The 27,145-nt window shown below is 43.0% G+C and overlaps 1 protein-coding gene across 1 annotated transcript in view; it reads left to right on the top strand.

Annotated features, from left to right (window-relative positions):
• Positions 1-400: 400 nt before the first annotated feature.
• Positions 401-27,145, top strand: part of DDX47 (DEAD-box helicase 47) — a 413,891-nt gene continuing 387,146 nt past the window's right edge. The window contains exon 1 of the mRNA XM_069654450.1: positions 401-570. Within this exon, the coding sequence (XP_069510551.1) occupies positions 490-570 (81 nt within the window). The 5' untranslated portion in view covers positions 401-489. The remainder of the gene's footprint in view (positions 571-27,145) is intronic.

Here is a 27,145-nt window from a genome sequence, read left to right as displayed (position 1 = left end):
TTACACTTTGACCACTGGATTCAATTAACAAAATAATATGCATATACAATTTAATACTCTTGGATTTATTTTTGTATGACTAGCATACTTGTCAACCCTACAGATTTATGCAGTAATTTTGGTCAAAGAATGTTGGCCAGTATGGACTAGTATTAACAATGTATTTATGTGGAAAGTTTCGTCCTTAACTATACCATCTTAAATGACACAAAAAAAATAATTTGCGCTATTTCTCAAGATCTCTGCTTTTTTATAACTAGTGTGTGACTGATGCAAACCCCGAGTATCGAGGATTACCACAGTGCTTGCAGTCCCGCAGGCTGAATGATAACAAATCCAGCGGCATGGGAATAGGCAACTCTGCAAGAACATTAAAGTAGCAAACACGTTCAAAGAACGTAAATTACACAAGGTAACATGTAAGTCACATGACGAGGGCACGTTGCTAGGGCCGTTCCTCTAATAGGAACTAATCGCTACTTGTCCAGCATGGCGGAGGGTCCCGAGCAACATCTTGAGAATGGTGAAGAAGAAGAAGAAGAACAGGCGATCAAGAGCTTCAAGGAGCTGGTGAGGTTTATGACGTCCCCGGCTAATGGGTGACAGTACGCGCCTTTCAGTAAGAGCTGCAACTATGTGCCACTAAAGTGAACCCTAGAACTGTTGTGCCCCCCCCCCCCCTGAGCACGCACATTTGTCGTCTGCTCTACGAAACAGATTACTCGATATATATGACATGATTGTAATACACCCTGTAAAATGAGGGGTGGTAGCAGAAGAGAAAATGTAGCTTTCCCCATTTGCTTGCTTTCAGTAGAAGCACAGTTTAGAATACAAAGTGAGAAGTTGAGACTTTTGGTTATGTTAATGGGGAGCCTCGGCTCTGTCTCAAGTACGGGTGTTCGTCATGTGTGCTGAAACCCTCTGCTGATGGCTGCCTGATGAGCGGGTTTGCAGAAAATGTGGTGGTTTCCCCATTTTCAAATGAGGTTTGGGGGTTCCCTAATACGGCGGAGATCATCAGCAGTGACGTCTCTAGAAATCAATATTAGGGGCAAAACAGGGTGCACAAATGTAAAAGGTTGGCTTGGTGTTGGCGCTTCAAATAAGGATCAATAGGGCAAGATGGTTTAGTAAACATATTTTACCATGCTGGTTCGAAAGGTATCATTATTACAAGTTTACAGAAGGTATAAGACCATGCAAGTTTTGAATCTCTCTAAAACTCCTATTCAGTAGTTGTAAAAGGCCCTCAAACAGCTTCCAAAAGTATGTTATGTTAAAGGTACATATAGCACACCGTCACCAACGGAATTGGTCCCTGGCGGATCTGTAAATGAGAAGGGGGGGGAAGGGTTAGTAAGGTGAAGAGGAAGTAGGATAGTGAGAGGGGTGGAATACTGTTGGCAGCTTCAACTCGGTGGACACCAGGTTTTGAGCTTTGGTGCAAGTATTGGATCGGTGTCAGTCCGTGTGTGCTATTGGTGCAGTTTATGTGTTGCGGTGTCGTGAAGTGTATGCAGCTTGTTGTGTGAGAGATGGTTGTTTGAGTTTTTCAGTGATATAAGTATGCAGAGAGTTTGAGCTTATATTGGTTAGTGGGTTATATGAGATTTAACATACTGACCTACATAGTTCCGTCTAAGTGTGGCACATGGTAACATCATAATCCTATCTAGATACAGCGCAGGCTAATGTTCTCAATTTCCTCCAGCTGTGACACTTGTTAACATTGATTATTAGGTTAGGATGCAATGCGAGCCAACGTTTTCAATATTGTCATGTAGAGATTTGGGTTGGTAGTCACAAATCTTTCTAAGTATGCATGGGCTAAGTCTATGGCAGTCTATGTTATGGAAATGTAAGGTAGAGTGGCATGGGTTTTCTGGTGTAGAGCAATTACTCTACTCTACACCCCACCCATGACACACTTACGGTTTTTGTTGGTGTCTGGTAACTGCTGGCTTCTCCTGCTGACACCTGCAGACATATCTTGGAGCCGCCAATGTAGGGGGCAGCACGGGCAGGGGGCTGCCCCGGGGTGCTCCTTATGACAGTGCAGAGCACCAATCTGGTCGCGGGGTGGTGCGGGAGGCGGGCACAGGCAGTCAAAAAGCAATGGGGCTGCCGTGAGAAGCAGTCGCTGAGTGCACTGCGCATGCTTTTTAAAGCACTTGTAAAATAAATATGGGATGCTCTGTTGGGCTGGGGGCCTGAGCATACTCGCCATGCCAAGGGAATTCAGAAATGTAGTCTAACAAGTATTTTACTGTGATTGAAGACATATTATCAGTATTTGTTGCTATAGCTTTAAAACAATGAATTAAATGAAAATGTACTTAACAAAAGAAATGAACAGTCTGCGGCCCTCCTCCCCTATCCTCTTTCCGTTATCAGGTACCTTCAACGTCCAATCCAGAGCATCCTGATTTGGCATTCAAGCCAAACATACACATTACAGTTCCAGCATGACAGCAGCTCAACTGTCTTCCTCGAGATACCCGCGCACCCCCACAGTGCTTTAAGCAGAATCCATAACAATGTTCTTTCTAACCCTGATCCGTTATTTCAAGCTTAACGATGAATAATTTTTCCAATAATCGGGTGCCTCATTATTTATTTTAAGTGCTGTAGTAAGTGTTGTTATCACAATGAATCGTAATGTATATTGCAAAGTAGTCCTGTGTAGTGCATCTGAAGTTTGTGGTGTCTGTGGTTTTGCTAAAACAAAAACGCGAGTTGGTTATAACTGAGAGGCAAGTCCTAAATGTGGTGTTGATGAGTGTGGTCCAGAATTACCAGAGTCCTGAGTGCCTGTACGGTTCTTTGTGGCATTGACACTTGAGTATGTATTCCATATAGAAGGAAAAACTCAAGATTTACTAGATGACAACACTGGGAGAGCCTCTGTAGAGGAAAGAGCTAGGGCTGGGCGATATATCGAGTTTTGGAGCTATATCAATGTATTTTCAATATGGGATGAGACAATATAGTTAACATTGCAATATATACATTATTACATTTACTTGAATTTTTGATATTTGCACAGCTGTGTGCATTCTCAAACAGGAAGAGGAACCTTGTATTTGCACTTTATTTTGAGTAATGTCTTAACAATAAAGGTATTTGTGACATCACATGTATTTGGAGGCTTACAAATGAGCATTTAACCTACATAAACAATATTGAGATATATATATAAAAATTAGTATATCGCCATTCAGCCCAAAAATGTAGTGATGGTCCGGACCGCCCAGTCCTAGTAGCAGGGTGTGTGATTTACCTCTGAGCTGCTCCCCAAACTTACTGTTGTTGGAATGGTGCTAGCATTTGCTGTGTGTTAAGTCCTTGTGGCTTAAAGATGCTAATAGGTTTGAAAGTTTGGGGATGGGTGTGGTAATTTGGGGCTCCTGAGGAGTCCTGTAAGAAGACTGAATCAGTAGAGTACAGGTTGGGTGCTTATCAGTTTTGATAAGGTGGTGTTACTGTTATGGGTTCCATTTCATGATTCTGCCGTGGTGTCAGTGTCTTATGTGTGTTGGGAAGAAAAGGTTGGGGAGATTTACCTGACTGGGTTTTGATCACCAAGGTTTTCTTGATTTAGATGTTGTTCACAAATGTATTGCACATCTCTGTGAGGATGATCAGAATGCATCAGTCTCCATGTTGTCCTGCTTGTGAGAGTAGTGCTCTGATCATTCTTGGTGTCCAGATTTGTGATGGCTATTATGTTGTTAAAAACCAAGTGGCCCACCCCTTGGGAGTTGCAGGACCCTTGTTCATCTGAGTAGGTCTTAGAGTCCCAGCCTGTGTGGTTGGAGGTTTTTTTTTTTTAAACATGTTTTTATTCAGGTTTGTTAACATTACAACATTACAAAGATACAAATTGTAAGAAACTAACCGACCCCTCCACCCCCCGAGCTTCATGTCACTGTCTAAGTACATTATTCCGCGGGAGAAAGTTCTCATTCATGTGAATAAGTCCAGTATCCTTATATTGTGAGGGCACCATTGTTCTTTATATTCTTTTTGCAGAAATTCCAGAACCTGTCCCCAGTGGTCTCTGAATTTCCCGTGATCCCCTTGGATGTTGTAGGTTATTCGCTCAAGGGCCAGATGCGCCCACACCCTTCTTGACCAGTCTATCGCTGATGGCGGGGAATCGTTCCAGTTTTTTGCGATTTCCAGCCATGCTCCTATTAGGAGGCCCATGAAGTTTCTTTTTTGGGGGGTGTTTAGCGTTTTGTCTTGCGGATCCCAGAATCCCCCTAGCCATATTTCCTCCCCCAGATGTTCTGTGCCCGGGAACATTCCGGTCATTTGGGTTTTGATTTCCCCCCAGTATGGGCGGAGTTTCGGGCAATCCCACCAGATATGTTTCCAATCACCCCGTCCGCCACATTTCCTCCAGCAGATGTTTGGGGAGGCCGCAAACATAGTTTTCAGTCTCTCCGGTGTGTAGTGCCATTGCACCATCATTTTCACCCACATTTCTCTCAATTGGATGGCTCTTGTCAGTTTTGGTATCAAGCCCCATAGGTGTTCCCACCTCTCTTTGGAGAGTGCGTAGCCTAAGGTTTTCTCCCATTTTTTCATGTACTGCCAAGTGGTAGGTTCCTTTAGGGTGTTAATGAATTTGTACGTAGTGGATACAAATTTTTTAGATCCCGACTGCGTCATGATGTATTGTTCGAAGGGGGTCAGGTCCCTGGTCATCGCTTCTTTCATGCGGGGGGTGTTGAGCCAGTGATATAACTGTTCGTACTTGTAGCGATCTTTCGATGTTAAGTTCAGAAGAGTTTTGCAGTCTTTGAATGATGTAATCTGTTGGTTCTGTTGCATGTCCCCCAGCATCTTGCACCCCCCTATCTCCCATTTGCTGAATGCGCCCTTGTCCAATCCTGGGGGGAATTCGGGATTTCCGAACAAAGGCATAAACGGGGCGGGGTCCTTGGTTAAGGTTTCGTTTGTTGTGGCTGCGTCCCATATTTCTAATGCTGTCTTCATTATTACACTAATGTTAGTGTTTGGGTGTCTGTATCGTTTGTTGAACCATAGCATGTGCCTGGTGGGTGTAGTCGCCACTGCTCTGTCCTGTTTTTCCCAAATTTTTTCCCCCTGTTCCGATATCCAGTCCCTCATGACCCAGAGTTGGGCTGCTTCGTAGTATTTTTTGAAATGTGGCATGGCGCAGCCTCCCGCCATTCTCTGAGCTGTTAGTACCGCATTTGAGATTCTTGGAGTCTTATGTTGCCAGATGTACCCAGAGACCGCCTTCCGTAGCGCTTTGAAGAAGGCCTCGGGAGGTCTTATCGGGAGCGCCTGGAATAGGTACAATAACTTGGGGAGAATCGATAGAGGGTTCCATTTTGACAGGTCCTTCCTGACCCTTTCTAGAGCTTGCGGTTAATTGTGGGAGTATAGTTTATTTACATGATCTGTGAGGGTGATTCCTAAGTAGCTGACGCCCGCTGAGGCGATTTTCAATTGGCAGTCTGTAGCCACTGCGCTAATTCTTTCACCATTCCCGGCCAGTATCAGCACCTCCGATTTCTGCCTATTTATTTTTAGCCCTGAAATTTCTCCAAATCGTTCAATTAATCCCATAAGATGTGGGAGTGACTTCTCTGGGTCTCCCAGGGCTACCAACATGTCATCCACGTATGCCATCGCTTTATGGGCCTGCCCCGCCATCTCTATTCCCTGCACCGCTGGTGTGTCCCTGATTCTTGCTAGAAGAGGTTCCAGGTATATGGCGTATAGGAGGGGGGAGAGCGGGCACCCTTGCTTCGTCCCTCTCCGTAGATGCACTACCTCCGATATTTCACCGTTTACCGCTATTCTCATCGACGGGGAGTTATAATTGGCTCTGACTTTGTCTATAAAACTTTTGCCCATCCCCATCTTCTGGAGGACCCGGAATAGAAAAGACCACTCAACCCTGTCAAACGCCTTTTCGGCATCCAGTGCTACCAGTGCGGCAGGGGTTTGTTTGATGCCTATCTTTTCAACGAGATGTATGACCCTTCTAATGTTGTCATGTGTCTGGCGGTTTGGTACGAAACCCGACTGATCTTGGTGAATTATTTTGGGGAGTATTGGACGCAATCTAGTCGCCAAGATCTTTGTGTATAGTTTAGCATCTAGATTGATTAAGGCTATCGGGCGATATGAGGCAGGGAGTTGCTCATCTTGAGTTTGGACTCGTTCATGGACTGTGTCAGATTCCCCTTCTCCCCAAGTGTGTTAAATAGAGAAGTAAGTATGGGGGCAAGTATGTCTTTGTATGTCTTATAATAAATAGCCGTGTATCCGTCCGGGCCCGGGGCTTTATTGTTCGGGAGGGATTGTATAGCTCCATGGACTTCTTCTATGGTGATGTCCCTATCTAGGGCCTGTTTATCTGCTTCTGTCAAGCCGGGTAGGTGAGTCCCTGCCAAAAAGGCCTCCTGTTGGTCTTTCCTCGGAGAGTCGGAGGAGTATAGCGCCTGGTAGTATCTACCCAGAATTCTTCCTATCTCTGCCGTTTGTGTTCTAATTTGGCCAGATTCTTCTTTTAGGGCTCGTATTGTGTGGGCCTGCTGTTTCCCTCTCAGTTGTCTTGCCAGGAGTCTATCTGCGTTGTTGGCCTTGACATAGTACCATTGTTTTGTGTAGAGTAGTGCCCTTTCTGCTCTCTTCGTTCTGAGTGCTTCCAATTGCCCCTGGACGTGTCTCATCGTACGCAGGAGTTTCCTAGTGGGAGTCTGTATTATCTCTGCCTGGATCGCCCCGATTTGCCTTTCTAGTTCTATTTCCCACTGACGGTGGGCCTTCTCTTTTTGAGAGCTAAGCGCAATGAGATGGCCCCGGACGACCGCCTTGTGAGCGTCCCACAGCGTGTTCATGTTCGTTCCGGGGAGATTATTAGTGGCCATGTATTCTAGTATGTGTTCCCTTAACGTCTGGCTCATCCACCGGGTCTCTAATGATGTCCTGCTTTTTGGTACTGTCTTTCTAGGGTGCTGTGCAGGTTTGCATTTTGCTTTCTAGAACTGCCAGGTTCTGAGAGAGAGATTCTGAAGACCAGTTGCTCATCCTCTTCATGTAGCTACCTGGGCATTGAGTAGTTGTTGGTGGTCAGAGAAGGAGGGATCTTCAGGGTCCTTAGTTTTTCAACTTGAGATGTCTGGAAGGCCGAGCACCCCATGCCAGAATTTAAATATCTGTCCTCCGGTTGCACTCAAACGTCAGAGACGAACACTTAATTGGTCTGAAATCATGGAGCCAGAGATCCTTGATGTGAAAAGAAAATCTGCACACGCTAACCCACCACTGCAATCTCTATGCTGGCTCCCGGGGTCAAAATTGCTGAGCGCTACTCACTGCCTGCTTGATGCCTAGAAAAGCTTATTGGCTTAATCCCATAAACTACTTTTACTCCACTGGTGCCATACATAACTCTGTGTTATTAGCTCTGTGGATTGGGGCTGTGGAAAATCTTCCGAAGCTCGATTATTCACTTATACAAAGATGTTTCAGGTATCATGGGTCCTTTTTTTTTTAGTTTTGGTTATTGGGTGGCGCTGAAAGCCGAAACCATTCTCATTAAAATAAGAGCTTTAACATAATTTGTCTAAACACCGGGGAGTACCCCAGTGACCAATCGAGGGCTATACATTGTCTTGGGGCTCACTTTATAGGAGCTGTTGTTCACATATTGTAAGGCCTGCGTGCAGTGCATAATTGTGTTTGAAATGAGGATGGTTATTCTCTGCCGTGTCTTTGTTCAGGCTCTTTCAAACTAATCGAGGTTGAGTAAACGTATTCAGGACCTGACTCAATTTCCCTTCAACAAAAAATCAAATCCCCATACCTATGTATGATGTCCATGCGATGGGCTGATGTAGGATCCCGTTGTGATCTTCCTGTGACTCCACTCTGGTTTTTCTATTAGCCCACACTTTGCCTTCCCTGACTGGCACCCCGCTTTTAGAAAACGTGCACCAGATTCATTTCTCCATTCTGTGTTTCACATGTACATCAGATGGCGCTACTGCCTCCTAACATAGCGCATTAAGCCACTTGCTTCAGCTTGCTTGGTTCATTCTGGAGTCGAATGTTTAGTATTTCAAATGCAGCCATATATATTTTCTGGGTGTATAAACTGTAAGAGGATTCAATTCAACACTACAGCTAAGTCAATGCCTAGTCTGGGATACTGAATGGAAACCCTTATTAATATATCTTTATGTCCAGTTCATGCGTTCTGGATGACTACCCCTATATAACACCCCTCTCTTTGAATAACCCTGACCCCACTGAGCCAAGAAGTAGTTCTGTTTTGCAAGTTAAAAGGTTTAATTGATAATTTAAATAATATTATATATATATATATATATCACGCTTTATAATAAATTAATAATTGAATATCACACTTAATCTGAGATGATAAAGATTAACAACGGAGAATCTGGCACTAGCACACTTCTTGATAATCACTAAGGAGTTGACATGAAATGGATAGATAGCAACAATACTTTTATGGTTTCAAATGGATGCAATGTGGAATGAAATGCAGTACAGAAAATAACTTGATAGGATTTCAGCAAAAGACAATGTAATCACTTTCTTGTACAATTCACCCCCCCCCCTTTTATGCAATGCAAGGAAATGGAGGGAAGCACACAGTTCTCAGAAATGCAATCAAATGTGATTCAGTTCACCCCAGCAACTTAGACTACAGAAGTTGAAAACACAGGCCCAAATGCTTTTAAATGTGCTGGAAATGAAGAAAAAATATGCTAAAATGCTTTTAATTCCCTCTAGAGGTTCAGGGTGAGTGGTATCTAGTTAATATTAGTCCAGGCTCACACTAGCAATGATGCAGGGATGGTTTTTATGAGGCAAACGAATTTCTTTCAGAGGAAAGCAAAAGCAGCTATCTTTTTGCAAGTGGAGAAATTTGCAAATCGCGGTAAAATTCGCGAATGCGTCTGGTGCGATTACAGAGGAACTACAAGGGCTAGCAATATCGTTTTGGGGTCCTAGGAAAGCCTAGGATCTCAGCTTCCAGATGAAAGTTACTGCAAGTCTCTAGCACAAACGGTCACGGAGATATGAGCGATTAAATAAAGGTCGTTTTTCAGATTTGAAATTTTAAAGTTCAAAAAGACAAGTGCAGCTTGCAACTAGAAAATGACAAGTGACAGCTTTACAAATGACAGGTGACAGTTAGGAGGCAGTTCTACTTAGATTAAAATAGATTGGATTATATTATTTTAACTAAGAGATTGGTTCTGCACAGTTTTCTAGGTACTCGCACTATATTCTTGAGTGAAACGGGCCTCTCCAGGGATCTGGTCAGGTTTTAGACTGGACGCCGGTCTCTGCACTTCACAGTGATCTGGGTCTGCTCTCTCTGGTTCTGCTAACAGGTCAGCTCTACTCTGCTGGTCTGGTCTGGGTCTCTGAAGGTTGATGGAGGTAAAGTATGGATTTTCCCGGCAGAGCGTCCCGCAGCAAATGGATTTGAAGGTCCCTATCTGTCCTGTCTGTCTGCTTTTATGTGTTTAGAATGTGGGTGTGTTCTAGCATCACTGACCCTACCTCTCTCTCAGCTTCTAATTGGTCAAACTTCCATTTCTCACTTGATTGGGGAAGGAACTGTGAGTCAGAGCGATGTCATTTTTACAGCCTGCAGAAAGTCCACTCCCCCTGTCAACTTGCACACAAATCTAGATTTGTACCAAATACATATTTGCAGAGGTACATATTGTTTTAAAATTACACGCACCCCTCACATATCACAGGAGGTATCCTCTGTTCAAACACTGCTCTTCCTGGGGGCTTGCATTCAGAAATGGCAATATTTTGCACTTTTTAACTGGTTTGCAATTTCGGACATTAACCCAACTTTACACACATGTGCGCAAGGAGTATGGACATTAGTTGATGAAGTGTCAGATTTTTCACATGCACACATTTTGAGTAATATCCTCTTTTCCGCTAAAACCCCCCTGAACATACCACCGGGTCCTAGCACGTCTTAAAATGTGGGCAGAAAAATCACAAGAATTATGGTATCATTTATAAAATTTTCACATGTCCGCTCTATGAATGATCCATCTTTTTAAAGTTATGTTCTGGCCCCCAAAGGGGTGTGGTTTTCCTCCAGCACAAGGTTGAATTTCTGGTTTTTCCAGTTCTGCCAAGCCAGCTTGCTCTCACAGGCAGTGCCCCTCCCCTGTGCTTCCAGGAGAAATCTCCATTTACGACTCCCGCCATAAAACATTTGCCTGAGTCAAGACAGGGCTTTGTTCAATTTCCTGCAGAGCCCAGGTAATTCAATCAGGGAAGTTTCATATCCCTTTTGGTGTGAGCAGCAAAAGGGCAGCTAGGCCTGGGAACACAGCTGTGACTCAAGTTTCACTCCTGATGGGGGTAGTTGCCAGGCAGAATTCAGTTCCTTAAGCCAGGTTACAGATAAAATGTCACTTTTTGTTCCCCAGTTTAAGTCAAGACATTTTTTTATATATGCAGCTAGGATGCTGATTCTAAGTTTAAAACTATGACATTTAAACAATTGCAACCTATGTGACACTCAAAGTAGGTCACTCAATCAATTTAAACATTTAGATTTTTTTAGTGTCTTTCAGTCCACATTTACTTAAACTGCTGAAATCCACAGCTCAGCCAGTCTTGTTATACACCTTCAAGTCACTTCAGAATATAACTTTACATTGTATCCACCTCTCAGTAAGTCTTTCTTTGGCCTGTTTTGGGTTCATTTATTCAGTTTTCTACAAAAAAGTAAAATCTGGTGGTTTTAAAACGCCGGCTTTCTGATAGTGGTGAGTACTGGTACTGCGCCCCTTTTTGGGATTTAAGAAAATGAATTCCCAACAGTTATGGGTTTGCTTTTGGCAATCAGCATTGCCACTCCCAATGGTTTCAGACTACTGTGTGGGTAGTCCAATGGTGGTTTTAGGCAGTTTCCTTCTGTGCCCATAACATCGGCAAAAATGAGTGGCAGCCTATTCTTCATGCATTTCCCTGTGCATTTTCTGGGAAGCTCTGGCCATCATGATGTTTTCATGTCAGTACTGCGCAGTTTTGAGGTAGGGCTCGGATGCATGGGTAAATACATCCCACAAAACTGCAGGTCTTTAAAAAAAAAAAAACACACACACCTGTTATTATAGGTCTTGGAAGTGGGAGTCATCAGCATGAAGGCCTATTTAAAAAAATGTTTATTATTTATCATGTGCCTTCAAAAAGGTTCATGTCAAATGTCATATAAATTCACATACAAAAATAAACCTATTCATATTAACTCGACCTTTCTGATTTCCGTAACTCGTCCGATAACAAACTCCACCAGTCTTAGAAAATCCAAGTTTGGTACAATTTATCTGAACTTGTCATTTTGTATAACTTATTAAACTGTGCGATTTGGAAGCTAGGAGGCTTTGTGAAAGGACAAAGAATCTACCTCGGTGTGCACTTGTTATTATTGTAGGACTTAAAAAGGCAACCCCGCTCAGTGTAGTACATGCACTAGCTACCTGTCGGTGACGTTATTTGCATAGCTGCAGTCCGCATTTGCTCCCTTGGTGCTGACAGACTAGGAGGCCCAGTTATGCTGGCCAGCCACGACCAGCAGGAGAGGCGTGTGTCTATTTCCTTGCTCACAAAAGCTAAAGTTTCTACCGTGTGATATCCACCTCCCAAATACCGCTAGATTCCAGCGTGACAGTCTGTGCTCATTGTGGTGTTAACCAACAAGACGCCGTTCTTAGGAATTGCAATATGGGTCATCCTGGATAAAAACTTCAAAGCATTTCTTAAAGGGATGGTCTAGTAAAAATGTGTATTTAAAAAATAGATAGGCAACATAAAAAAAATACTAGCATTCTCTTTTTTTAAACTTCCTATGTAAAATTTTGAGCTATTCAAGCTCAAAATTCGCAAAAGCAAGCACATGGGCGCATCCATTTTGTGAAATGGAGGCCCTCCTGTGCTGGCTTTTGCGGCACTAATGAAGGAAAAGCCAGCCAGCTGTAGTAAATAAAAGCTACTGCTGGGTGGCTTTCCCTTCATTAGTGCTGTAGGCGGAGGACGGGGACCGGAGACCAGAGCAGGAAAGCTGCAGCTGAATCTCGGTAAGTGCTATTTACTTTATTTTTTAAAATAAGCACTAGCTGCGTTTTTTTTTTCTAAGTTTTCCGGGCTGGAGGAGCCCGGAAAACTTAGAAATAAAACCGCAGCTTTAAAAACGTTGTATTTATGTTTGCGGTCGCTTTTGAAGCGACCGCAAACATAAATACAACGTTATTGTGTTGGAAAACGCTGCAGTTTTTCTTTCCAAGTTTCTCAGGCTCCTCCGGCTCGGAGGAGCCTGAGAAACTTGGATAGAAAAACCGCAGCGTTTTCCAACACAACCGCGTGTGTTTCTGCCTGCTGTGGCCTTCACTTTGGGTTTCCGGTGCTCCCATGGAGCACGGGAGACCCAAAGTGAAAGCCACAGCAGGCAGAAACACAACGCGGTTATGTTTACATGGCGTGTAGTGTTTCTACCTACAGCTGATTTCCCATTTGGGGCTCTCGGGCTCCCCGTGGGGAGCCCGAGAGCCCCAAATGGGAAAGCAAATTCGGGCAGAAACAACGCGGTTGTTTTCCGCAATGCCGCATTGTTTCTGCCTGAATCTGCTTTCCCATTTGGGGCTCTCGGGCCCCCGAGAGCCCCAAATGGGAAAGCAGATTCAGGCACAAACTACGTTGTTGTGTTGGAAAACGCTGCGTTTTTTCTTTCCGAGTTTCTCAGGCTCCTCCGAGCCAGAGGAGCCTGAGAAACTTGGAAAGAAAAACTGCAGTGTTTTCCAACACAATAACGTTGTATTTATGTTTGCGGTCGCTTCAAAAGGGCTCCTCCAGCCCGGAAAACTTAGAAAAAAACCGCAGCTAGTGCTTATTTTAAAAAAATAAATAAATAGCACTTACCGAGATTCAGCTGCAGCTTTCCTGCTCTGGTCCTCCGCCTACAGCACTAATGAAGGGAAAGCCACCCAGCGGTAGCTTTTGTTTACTACAGCTGGCTGGCTTTTCCTTCATTAGTGCCGCAAAAGCCAGCACAGGAGGGCCTCCATTTCACAAAATGGATGTGCCCATGTGCTTGCTTTTGCGAATTTTGAGCTTGAATAGCTCAAAATTTTGCATAGGAAGTTTTAAAAAAGAGAATGCTAGTATTTATTTTTTTGTTGCCTATCTATTTTTTAAATAAAAATATTTACTAGACCATCCCTTTAACACATACTTAAACTTAATTTCTGAGAAACTGGATTGAGTTCATAGGCTCAGTGCTGTGAAACCGCCTCAGGTTGAGAAAAGCGCTCTACAAGTAATTAAGCACTCATCCGTGGAAGACAATACAATGGCTTCAGACCCTGCCTGCACACAAGTGAAGTCAAAATAGGTTCATTTCGGACAATGTCCATAAAATGTGTTTCTGCCATAAAATATTCCATCAGTTCATATATTGAAAAATAGATTAGTATGAAAAGTGCAAAATCCCACTTTGATATGATCAGCAATGTCATATAAGCAAACGCCAATCAACTTTCGGTCTATCCTTTCATTTATGCTACCCTATATTTCCTAATTTGATTTTATTTTCATTAAAAATTGCTAATTTTAAGGCTAATCTGGTCCAGGCTGATTTAAAAAAAAAAAATTAAAAATCAACCGCAGCTTGATGGGTCCAGGGGGAGGAGAAGCCTTGTTCGCTTTTAGTAACAGTAAAATCCCTCATCTTAGTTGACTAAACAAGTTGCAAAAAAATGCAGAGATCCCTCTTCCACCATGCAGTGGCGGAGCCAGGGGAGGGGCAGCGGGTGGATGCGCCCCACCCCCCAGCGCCAGAAGCTGCCCCCGCCACTCCCCTCCCATCCCCCAAGGACAAATTATTAATAGCGTAGGATATTTTTCCCTTCTTTCCACATTCTCGGCCGTCGGTGCATATGCAGTATTGAGATCCACGTGGATCAGCATGCACGCTGTTAAGAATTTCAATCGGGCGACACACGCCTTGGTCTCAGCCTAGTATGTAGCGCACAACTGAGATGCCTTTCTATTTTATAAAATTCTATAGCTTTATGCATGGGTGTGAGTTATCATTAGGCACATAAGTATTAAAATTTGCAATGGCATAATGGTTACTTTCCTTATAATACCCAATTCTCTGCCGGTCCTATTACCCATGTGTCAGTGAAGCCTATGACGTCTTCAACTGTGGCAAAGATAAATGTCTTGCAAGTTTTATTTTTAAAATAGTCTAGGGAAACAAATGTTAAGCATTGTTCCCCATAAACAGGCATAGCTTCCAAGCCATCCCCCTAAATCCAGGGTTTGTAATGGAGTTTTTCTTTGAATCTTCTTGTAGAAGTCACAGGGAGGTGTGATTTTCTTTTTCGCACATCCGTGTCCTGAAAGTTCCATTGTAAAATGGCTCAGCCCAGACCCAAGTCTGATTAGTATGTGAAGTTTCTTTGTCCTGATCAGTCAACGTTTTCCAACCTAGTAATTATCAGGCTTGTGTCCTGGAAGTTTATGGGGTTTCCTTTTGGGGGAAGCCTTAGCTCTGACCAACTGGAATAACCTGTTTTGGGAGCTTGTAAAATCCAGCCAATGCATTTTAACAGTCTTATTTTCTTTTATTTTGTCCTCCATCAAACCAAGCCTGTTGAATTAAACAGCCTATATATATATATATATATATATATATATATATATATATATATATGTGTTTCCCCAGCAACACACCCCTTTACATTGCTAGGCACGGACAAGCTTTCATTCAACATTGTACTTTTTAAAATGGGCATTTTTTTTCTCTGGTTTGTAAAAGCCCATTCTGACACATGTGGTGAAAGCTGGCATATTCCTTTCAAATTCGGTTTTGCTCTTCCATCTGGATTCCCACATGGTTTTGTAGCTGTAGTCGGCTTGTTTTACATAAGTCTGTACAAGGCAAAAGTCTTCATGAAATTGACATGTGAACGGAGAGCTATGATTTTCTTTTCAAGCAGTAATTTTCGACATTTGTAGCAAAATGTAAGCGTTTTCCATGTAGCTGAAGGAAAGCTTTTGTTGATTTTCTCAGGTTTGGCTGGCAAAGCCTGTCATTCAGGAATAATGCTCTTTTCTGATGGAGCACAATGTGAATATGGCTGGGCATGACTGGGTCTTTTTGATAAAAGCAGTTTGATGAAACCAGGGAAAAATAGCATCACAGCGTCATCATTTTAAAGGTGAAATATTCCTTTTTTCAATGGGAATTTCGGGCTTGCTGCAAAGCAGCGCTGCTTTTTCACTCCATTTCTTTAAGACAAACAAGAACACACCCTAGTAGCCTTTCTCGGGTTGCTTCCTGTTCCATCTTGCCCAATGGCGCCTGGCAAAACAGTGCAGCCCTCCTTTTTGTTGCTGCATAATGCAGTTTTTGTGTGAGGCAGTGGCGCTCAAAGGAGCCAGTGCAGCCATTTTGCTATTTCTTATGAAATGCAGCTTTTTTTGATGTGGGTAAGTACTGCTGGGTGGGTAAATATATCCCAAAACGCAAGTTGTCCGCCCTGCCCCCAAGTAGCTGAGTAGCTGGGTAAACCATTTTGCTGTCGCTCTTTGGTGTGATAGGGTCACAGGTTTTTCTTTGGCAATCTCGTCTATGGTTGTCGTGATCCAGTTGTGAAGTAGTTCTGTTTTTTTTGTCCACGTCAGCTTCATCCATAGTTGTTGTGGTTTTCTGATTACCAGTAGTTCAGTTATGTTGCAATTTTTGATGCTCCTACAGTTTCTTTTCATGATAGTTTGCAGATTGTCCTGTTGCTTGATCATTGCTGTGGCTAGTGTGATCACGAAAGGGATGATAAGGTGGTTGCTCCAGAGGATCTGAATTGGTGGTGCCGTGGTAATGAGAATTCTGTTGCCGAAGATTGCGTATAGTGTATATGCTGCCGTGTGGGTTGCTCCTTTTGACTAGTTGATGTAATTTCATTGTCTCCAGTTGCTTGGCTAATGAGTGCAGTTGTGGTTTCTTCGTCGTACCAGATGTTGAAGTCACTGAGGATAATCAGGTGATCCTGCTTGATGGCTAGGTTGGGGATTGCTTCTGTGAAGGTCACATTGTAGGTCGGTGGTCTGTATACCAGTATGAATTTGAGGTTTGTTTTGGGGTTTGTTGATAAGTGAAGGATTAGAGATTAACAGTTTTCGATGTTTGGAGGGTCTTCCAGTTTAATTTCCATGTGTTCCTTGTGGGCTATTGCCAGTCCCCTACTTTATTTTTTTTTTATTTCTTTTTTTTTTTCTTCTTCTTTGTAGTCGTCATCTAGCCACGTTTCAGTTAAGAATAGGATGTCTATACCTATGTTGCACAAATGATTTTGATGGCATGTATGGCCATAGACCTAGCGTTGCAGTGGATTTTGGTGTGCTTAGACTTTTTTTTTTATATGATTCCCCCAACCCCCTTTTTTTACATTTTGGTGTTCCGTCGCAGTGTTTCTGCAATGTTGTGCCCGATTGGTTGTGGTTCGATGGCGGTTGCTTCATCGTTGAGTAGGCCTGTTAGATTGATCACTGGGTTGCTGTATTCTTCAGCTTAATCATTCTTGTTTTGATTCAGTTGTTGGCATTGCCCTTGTGTTCTTGTGATATAGGGAGTGATGGTGTTGGTATTATGCCATTAGTTTCTTAGATCCTCTCCTTTTATTTTGGGACTCCAGATGGTTCTTTGCTTGTATGGGCATGTCAGTGGCGTTGATGGTTTGTGGCCCTGTGCTTGTAGCGAGGTATGGAGTAAGGTACGGTGATTTTTCTCTTGTGATGGTTGTTCTTTTGGTTGTGTGATGGTTGTTCTTTTGGTTGTGTATGCTGGGGTGCGGTCTTTGGTTGTGGTGACTTCTATTTGCAGCGGTTCACGGTGTAGATCCATTGGGATTGGTTCTTGTTCTGGTTCTCTTTGGCGGCGTCCAGTTCTTCGTCGGGCAATTTTGTCTCTTTGGTAGTTGGATTGCAGTGGGTATTGAGTTCACAGGGGCAGTAGCCTGCTTGCTTGCCAGGTCAATTCGGGTGTGTTGCATTAGCATATCCTTGTCAGGTGAAGCAGCGCAAGACTGCCAGGTCAAGATCGGTATGGGTGCCTGCATTGAGTAAACAGCCAAGAAGGTCAGCGTTAAGGTAGTGCGTAGCCCAGCACAGTGACGCCTAATGGTGTGAAGCAGTATCCGTGCTTGGCGGAAAAAGCATAGATAAGTGCGTCAATTGCGAGAAGGCTTAAGAGTGTGCAATTAGGAGTGATGTGGGGGGAAGGATTATAGCCCAAACGCATCTGGCGGTTGAAGATGGGGCCATAAGAGAAGGCACACAGACATGGATAGTGAGATAAGAAAGAGTGGGGGGGTGTTGCCTCCTTGCCTTAGTTGGGGAGAGAAAGATAATGCTGCATCGTGCCGGACAGAGCCAGACAGGGGTCTTCATGCGGGCCTTGGTGTTGGGGTCCGGCTCCCGATTGGCCAATTCAACCGTTACAACAGCCAATCACAGTGCGGGCAAGGCTGTGGATCTCAGCACTCTGATGAACAGGGCTGCCATGTTGGAAGGTGTCAGGCTGCCGGCACCAAAAGTGAAAGCAATCCGAAATGGTGGAAAATGGATGCAGTCCGCCGTGTAAACTGGATTACACTAGATTAGAAACACCCAGAATTGAGTTCCTGTATAGTGGGAGAAAGATACAAAAAAAGATTAGAATCCTTGGTCCCTCAGGCAAAACAATATATCAAAAGACAACAATGTAGACCTAGGCCTTTCTCCCACTATATCAAAAGGCAACAATATGGACCAATGGCTGGAGGATGGCCGATCACACTCGTTTATCTCCTCAGTTATATCAAACGTTTTGTCAAAAAAAAATCATTTTATTATTGGTGAATATTCAAAAGCAACAACAAGTTACAAAAAAACATTATATACACAGATTTAACACCACCTATCTTGGGCTCACAATTCTCTCCCCACTTTGCATTCACTCTCATTCATTCTCTGCACAATTTCTTTATTACATTCGCAAATGGACTCTCCACAGTAGGTCATCTCACATAAAACTATTCAACAGATTTTTGCTTCCCCATGTCCATTTTCAGGTGATTCAATCTGTTTGTAAATATCTCCCGATTCTTGGTCGACACGTGTTTGTTGTCAAAAATCAGACTTCATGAATAGTGTCCCTTTTGTTCATGCAGCCTTCATCAGGACAAAGACCGGAAACTAAATCAATACTGCTATACACTGTAGGGTGAGCCACACCACCTATAAAATCAAATCCATTAGCCACTTCATTTTTCCGTCATCCTCCCTTATTCATAAAACGCTATTAATGTGTATTCAAGTAACTTCACAAGATAGTCACATCATCTGCTATCTCTCCATTTATTCTTTAGGGGGAGACTGCAGATACAATGGATCAATCCTCATTCGACCCCTACACCAGGCCGTACAGTTGAGGTCAAGTCTAGGAGAAGAGATGGTGGAGACTCTCAAGTGTATATAGTCTCCCAATTTTGACACATCTCCATCATGAGCAAACTTATTGTTACCCATCGTATCTCAATTTCTTCTAGAACTGGACATTCGTAACTAGTCTTTAAATTGCTCCTTCCAGTGAACTCTGCACCCTATGGGTAAACCATTTCCTCAGTGGCCCACACTCCAATATCTACGGTTTCCGAACTCCAATAGTGCAGGCAGGTCATTAAAAATCTTTACAACGCATCATAGTCATTCCAATTGAAAATAACTTGATCTTTTATTTTAATTTTATTTTTTTTCTGTTTGTCAGGGTATGAAATATCTATGCGCATCGTACACCTGCAATAGATATCCATTTTCAATCACCTGAACCATTGTTAGTTTCTGTATCATGTTCCACAAGGGCGAATATGGCTACTTAGTCATATATTCTCTGACAATCGGTGCAGGTAATGCCTCTCAATAAATTCTTGGATATTCCACCCGTCAAAGACCCTCGTATTCACTTGCTATTTGTTTGAGTTTTGTAACTGAAAAATCTACAACAATACATACAAAAAAGTTGTCTTTTTGTGATCTCATGGTGAACTCGTCCGGGTTCTAGTCCCTATTCTCAGTGTTACATTCAAGTACCACATCGGGCCATACTGTATACGTACTTCTAAGTATATATACTGCATTATATGATTTGAACCTAGGTGTGTCCATAGCCTTAACTCAAGCAACTGCTTAACTTAACAGAGTGTTAACATATCTGAGGATTGCCACTAGATCTGCCTACACACTCAGTCCATTTAGATCACTCACCTAGATATAGACCCACTGTACAACACATCATGCACCCGATACTGTCCAACCCAGTACACTTGTGCACCTTACTTACATCAGTGATACTCTATACAATGTCTTCATCAGGAAATATAATAAACACCTTCAAAAACTACCAACCATTGCCTATACCAGTTAGCCATCAACATATTCTACCATACCAAACTACACCGTGCAGCATAGCTCTTAGAAATATTAGACTACGGGCACGACTACTGAGAATTTTTTATCCTCTTATCATATGAGACCAATACCCTCCGAACAAAAACCGCCTCCGAACCCACATCCAAATCTAACTACTACAATTTTATAACCGCTTTAATAACCCCCAGGTAAAAATAGGTAGAACTATTAGCTGCCCAACAGACCCACCTCCTCTAACCAAACCCATACCTAAACTGAAAGGCGCCCTAATAAATGCCAGATCATTAGTCGCCCATGCTATAGAAATATTTGAAGTAATTTCCACTGAAGATTGCGATTTCTTAGCGATTTACTGAAACCTGGCTCCATTAGGCATCGGGTCCAGCTGTATCCCTAGCCGTTCCTAACAACTACACTATCCTCAGAATGGATAGATGTGAAGCTCAAGGTGGTGGCCTAACCTGTCACTGACACCTGTGAAATAATGTCCATCAAAATACCCACTGCCAACTCTCAAACATTGAACATTCACCTGATATATAGACCCCCCCCCCCCCGGTCCCATCAAGACCTTCATAGAAGACGTATCCACTATTCACTCAGAAAACTTAAGACACATCCCCAAACATTACTGCTCGGCGACCTTAATATTTGTTTCAATGACACCAATGACCAGCAAGCCACAACAGCATCCAATATTCTGACAGAACTGGGCTTCACTCGAACAAAGGGAGAATCCTAGATTGGGTTGCTGACCACAACTGCAATATTTCTACCCTAACTATTTCACCCCAAATCTGGACAGACCAACACCTGATATCCTTTACATTAGATACTAAAACTCCCACCCCACAAAAATTGTTGGCGCCACCTATACTTACCAGAAATAAAAAAGAAATATGACAGAAAAATTAATTCCTGGCATTTTGCCTACCCTCAACGCTCTACCTGCTAACTCAGATTCCAACCTCCTAGTTGAAGAATACAATAAAATTATGAACAAAACTCTTGATAACATCGGCCCTTTAAAACTCAGAAATAGTCAACCTTATAATAATTTGAACAACTGGTTCACCCCCCACCTAAAAAACCTTAGACTAGAAAAAGAAAATGTGAAAATACTTGGAAACTATACCCTATGCCAGAAAACAAACAAACTAATCAACATTTCATCTCAATATAAGAAAGAGATCCTTTTAGCTAAACAAGAGACTTATAACAATAGAATCACTCAAGCAAACTCCAGCATGAAAGAGTTATTCTCCATACTCGGAGAACTTGAAAACCTCATAACAGTCCAGGATAATTGTGTCAAAGACAAAACATGGTGTTCTGAAATCCAGCACGTGCTAGCGAACAAAGTCCTAAACCTCCAAAAGAAAATAGAACTAAAGAAAGAGTCATTAGCCACCACTGCACCGCCTAAAATTACAGTACCCTCCAAAACCAAACACTACACCCAATTTCACTTCTCTAAAGTCTTGATAATCGAGGTTGAGAAAGTAATACTGGGACTCAAACCCTCTAATTGCAAAGGTGATCTATGCCCAGCTCAATTGATTAAAGACGCTGATAGGGATCCAGCTCTATTTTATCACTAAGATGATCAATGCCTCCTTCACCACTGGCACTATTCCCAGCAACTTAAAGGAATCATGGGAACTCCCAATCCTCAAAAAGCAAACTCTAGACCCGGCTGTACCTACCGATTACAACTGTGCCGTTCTTGCTGAAGATTCTGGATAAGGTAGCATACATCCAAATCCAGAACTTCGTAGAATCTAACCAGCTATTAAGCTCCCGTCAATCCGGCTTCCGTCCCCTACACGGCACTGAAACCGCACTTATTGATCTCAAAGCCCAAATAGATAAATTAAGAGATAATGGAAAACCTGCATTACTTCTCTTACTAGACTTATCTGCGGCGTTCGACCTGGTGGATCATAAAGTCCTATGCAACCCCTTGGATTCAGCAGCCCACTTCTCCAGTGAGGCAATAGCGTGGATTCAATCATTTCTCAGTGACTGTACCATGAGGGTCTTCTCACCTTCTGCAGCTGCTGACCCTATCCCCATCACTCGTGGAGTGCCACAGGGCTCATGTGTATCACCAACTCTATATAATATCTTCACTAAACCTTTGATGACTTGGACCATCTGGGTATCACCTACACTAATTATGCAGATGATACCCAGATACTCCTGCCACTTACAGGGGACTACAGTGAGGATCTAGCAATGGTGAATAGAATCTACAGTATCGTTCAGGCATGGATGTCCACCGATGGCCTCTGCCTGAACGATGATAAAACGCAGCTTCTCATCTTGGGTCCTACACCCCTTCTCAACAAACTAGGCGCAAGTTACTCCTCCTTCATCATTGATGAGAATTGTATTCTAGTAGCTAAGGAAGTAAAAACGCTAGGTCTATACTTCGACTCTACACTTTCATTCACCAAACAGGTAAATACTTTAGCCTCATCAACAGCTTATACATGCAAACTCATCAGAGCAGGTAAACGATTATTATCCCCGAACAGCTGCATGACCTTAGCCATAGCCTTTATCATCTCCAAATTAGACTACTGCAATGCCCTTTACATTGGAGCGACCAAATATGCTATCAGTGAAATAGATACAGCTAAATAATGCCCTTTGAGCTGCACTGAATATCCCCAAGAGAGAACATATCTCTGAAACTAGAAGGAAGTGTACAAATGGCTTTCCACTCATGAGAAAATCAGTCTTAAAATTGCTTCCCTCACATTTAAAAGTCTCAATAACAAAGCCCCACAATACCTAGCAGACAGATTCTCTAAAACAGCATCTTCCAGACTAACAAGACTAGCAAATACTAATCGCCTTCAGGTACCCCGATTCAAACTCTCTACTATTGGAGGCTCTAGCTTCCCTGTCAAAGCAGCCCAATTGTGGAACGAGTTACCCACCTCACTGAGATTGGAACAATCCTTCACTAAATTCAGACAAAATTTGATCAGTTGGCTAATAGAGACAAACGACAAATGTATGCACAAATCTGTTCTTACTGTATATACTTCTGATCCTACTTACAATTATGTCCATATTGTTAATTTAAACTGTTGTACTGTCTATTCCTTGCTAACTATTGACACTCTGTAACTTGTAACTTTTGCACCAAGCTGTACGTTTTCCTATGCTCTTGCGCCCTTATACCCTCGGGTCTGGTGCGCATAATAAATACTAAAGAAATAAACATAAACTCGCACTCAGATTGTCAAAATGTCCATAACCGGCATCCGCCTTCACACCGCTTTTTTGTCCTATGCGATTAGTTATGTGCATCCGCTGATCTCTACGAGCTCCTGCTGTAGGGGAAAGGAACCAAAACATTTGTCACTCTCCATTAGCCACAGCCTCGCGGGTTAAGTAGCATGTCTCTTCCCATCACTGGTCCGAATTATATAGCCCAACAAAGTTGCAGACTATCAAATATCATTTCCGTCTATTTAGAGTTTGCATCTTTGTAACCTGATGCCTAATGAGGGCCCGTATTCTCTGTTCTTGTGTGTGTATATATATATAACTGGCATTGGTTGCAACTCATAACCAAATTAGGTTATGCGCTTCTCCAGCATCAGTCCCTATTTAGCGTTGATGCTCTTATTTCCCTAATTTGTCATGCCCATTGCTTATTTGTCTCACTATCTCTCCCGTCTGATATTGCACAGTATACGTGTCTCCCTCTAGGCAACAATAAGCAAGATACAAAAGCTCACGTCTCTCATCTAAACACTGGGGCTGAGCTGCCGCTTACCTTAGTTCGTCACGCTCTTGTCTTCCTTTCGGTTTGCTCTGTCAACATAGCAGCTTCAGTCCGTCACGGGCGACTGGAAAAAACGCCCTTGTCGCGTTCTCTTCTTTTGACCATCCAAATTGTGGTCAAAGAAAGGGGACTGCCCGGTTGTTTTCCTTTTTCTTATCGTCTCCCTCCATGCTGGTATTAGCATTCTGTCTCAACCCATATGGGATTAGCGTATATATTTAAAGAGATAGGAGAAATACCCTTATTTGCTCCCTTCATTTTCATTTTTGGATTTTTAATAGTACATGCCTACGCCAAAAAAAAATACAAATGTAGGGGTACTCTCAATAAACCCGCATGGCATGTCTCAGACACACATTTCTTATCATAGGCACTCTCAGCTAAGTGCAAAGAGACCTGAACCTACTGCCTTTTCCTATCTCTCAGGTTATCTGGAAAATACCCTCTACTTTTAGTAATCGGATTATTCCACTCCACTGACTCATTGAGCCCCCGCTTCACTGTGTCAAGTGTATATATCCAATGCTGTTTTATCTTGCATAGCAAAATGGCCATATCTCCGCCCCTACTGGATGGTCTGATAGATTGCAAAACAAACCACGTTATATCGGTATCTTTATGGCCATATTTAATAAAGTGATCTACTAAGGTCTTGTCAGCTACCTTATTACGGATGCATGATCTATGCTCTCCTATTCGCTGTCTTCTCTTGGCGTTTTACCCACATGCAATAACTACTGCTGGTTGTCGGGGGGGAATTAGGCCTTGGCAACCACCTTGATGAGTAGGGTGGCTGGAAGGAACAGGTTAGCTGTTGCTTTTGGAAAATATGCAGAGTTTGTCACTGTGCCCAGGGAACTAGGTGGGAGCGCTGCTAGTTCCATTTCTTGGACTTATAGTTCAGAAGGGATTAGGTAGTGGTGCGCAGTGGGTTGGTTTGGTTATAAATGTGATTGAGGGGCTGGTTGGCAGTGTTTATTTGTTATACGCCTAGACCCGGAGGTATCACGGCATAGTTTACAGAATGCTTACTTATATGGTTACAGTGCAAAGTCAATACATGAGTTAAAAAAATGCTTACGTTTCTGGTTGCAGGCCACAAACCAAAACCTGAATTACAGTTATACATGGGAATTGTTATAGTTCTGAACAGAGCCCGTTTGCAAGAGTGAAATACATGATACAGGGTGAGGTGGTTGTTATGGTTCATTCATATGAGTTGAAAAGCCAGGTTTTTAACGTTTTCTTAAATATCAGGTGAGGGGGTTCACCTCTGATGTTTGGAGGAAGGGTATTCCATAGTTTTGGCGCTAAAACCGCAAAGCTGTTACCCCCTGCCCTGGATCTTTGGTAACTGGGAACTCGGAGAAGTGAATTATTGCTGGATCTGAGGACTCTACTCTTTTTATGGTCGATTGTGCTGTTCAGGTAGATGGGAGCTGTGTTGTTAAGGCACTTGTGTGTGATACAGAGTGTTTTAAAGGAGATTATGGCTTTGATAGGGAGCCAATGGGCTTTCCTTCTGATCTTAGAGATCTGGTTGGATTTTTCTATTCCTAGTGCTGCTCGCAGTGCTTTATTTTGTAGGAGTTGTAGTTTGGCGATGTTCGCTTTGGAGGCACCTAGCATTAATATGTTACAGTAGTCTAACTTGGACAGGATGAGAGCCCTGGCTAGAGTAATGCAGTTTTGAGGGGTCAAGAATGTTCGACTGAGTGCAATGAGCTTCGAGATGTATGAGATGTATGAGATGTATGAGGTGTATGAGGAGAGAGCATTGACATGTTTGGTCAATGTAAGGTTGGTGTCAAGGTGAACCCCTAGCGTTTTGGCTTGGTAGAGAATTGTACCATCGATAGTTATGGAATTATAGTCTTTGTGGAGGGCTTTGATTTTTTTTTTTTTTCTTTTTCTGGTGACCCCAAAATGAGGATTTCTGTCTTTGTCATTTGGACAAGGACTATTGTTAGCAATAAAGATTTGAATGATGGCATAGATTTTGTTGACTGTGATGGTGTCTTGCTCATGGTTACCCGTAATCGGGATAGGAATCAGCGGGTCGTCGGCAAAATTTGTATAAATCACTCCCATGGTATCTAATGGTGTGAAGAGTAGCTTGGTGTAGGCATTTTAGAGGGTTGGTGATGGCAAAAGCCTTATGGCACTTCTATCGGGACTGGGATAGGATCGACTGCTTCCTTGCCAATGCTAACTCTGGAGGTGCGATCAGATAGAAAGAATTTGACCCATAGTGTGGTTTCTTGGGAGAAGTTGAAGTTGGTAAGCAAGGTGTTACATAGTTTGTCGTGGTTCATCAGATCGAATGCGGCAGATAGGTCTAATAGTAGTAGAATGCTAAGGTTTCCGGTCTCCCTTTATAATATCCATTTGAATTTTTAGGTCTAGAAGTGTCGTTTCGGTGCTATGGTTAGGCCGAAAGCCTGATTGTCTGGCATCTAGAAGGTGGTTCTCTTCCAGGTAGTTTTGAATTTGGGAGTAGGCTATTTCATCAATTATTTTGAGCAGAAAGTGGCTGGGTCCAGGGTTGGTTTTTTTAAGCAAAGGCGTGACCCAAGCTTCTTTGGTGCTGGCAGGGACTTCCAAAGAAGCAAATGAGGCATTGATACATTTTGTGATGATGGGTGCTAGGTTGGGAGCGCATAATTTGATGAGTTTGGTTGGGAGGCAGTCTCCTTTACAGGTAGAGGCTTTGAGTTTGGCAATGGTATCAAGGACTTGATTTCGGCTGACCTGAGAAAATGTGAATGCTATAGTTGGGTTTCTGGGTTCTGGGCCCAGCGATAAGGTAATGGGTTCTTTGCTGCCCAGTAAAGTTTTTTTTTTTTTTCCGCTGTAATTTTGTTTTAGAGCATATTAATTTTAGATGCTAAAGTATTTTGTATGGTGGTACACCAGGCTTTACTAGTATTTATGGGGGAGGTTGTGGGTATGGGACTTTCCAGTTCTTTCAATGTGGCAAATAGCCCTTTGGTGTTTGATGCTGCATTATTTATGGGTGTATTGAGGGCAGGGCGTTCGCTTTTTGTTCTAATAAGGTGGATTTGTAGGTTTGGTTGGCTTTGGTGAATGCCTTTGCAGAATCTATAGTTCTGGTTTTTGTATGGATGTGTTCCAGCGCCCTTTTGTTGCGCCTTAGCACTACGAGCTTATCGTTAAACCAGAAGTTAGACAGTTAAGCTGGCAGAGGTACTTTTTTTTTTTTGGATTGATGCTAGTGCATTAATGGTGGTCGTGAGGCAGGTATGGTAGAAATCTGTGAGGCAGTTGGGGTCTGTATCTATGCCGGTTTGTGTAGAGAGTGCCTCTAGCAGGACAGGGGTGATGGTGTCAGTTGAAAGGTTTTTTTGTATTCCTTATTTCAATGGGTTTAAGAGGTGTCATGTCCCTCGATACTGTTTCTTGTGTATGGATTTGGAAACAAATGCGGTGGTGATCAGACCAGTTGATGACGGAGATGGAATTGATGGATAGGCTTTCGTTCATTGTAAGTATAGAATCTAGCGTTCTGCCTTTTACATGAGTGGCAGCATTCACAAGTTGTGTGAAATTCATGTCGGAAAGGCAGGAGTGTAAGGCGCTTGCTTTGTGATCAGCGGCGTCATTGAATCCTAGATTCAGGTCCCCAACTAGCATGGCTGGGTTGTTGTTAGTGGGTGGCTGCTTCCCCTGCTGACACCTGCAGACAAAGTCTGGAACTACCACTGTCGGAGTTGCCCTTTGCCTTGGGGAAAGGACCAATTGGGATGCAGGGGCTGGCTGGGAGTCAGGGATGTGACCGGAGGAGGA

The sequence above is a fragment of the Ambystoma mexicanum genome, chromosome 3q (assembly GCF_040938575.1).
Source record: "Ambystoma mexicanum isolate Mex_15411 chromosome 3q, UKY_AmexF1_1, whole genome shotgun sequence".
In the NCBI taxonomy this organism is placed as follows: Eukaryota; Metazoa; Chordata; class Amphibia; order Caudata; family Ambystomatidae; genus Ambystoma; species Ambystoma mexicanum.
The sequence above is the reverse complement of the archived record's forward strand: the minus strand, read 5'-3'. Positions and strand labels throughout refer to the sequence as shown.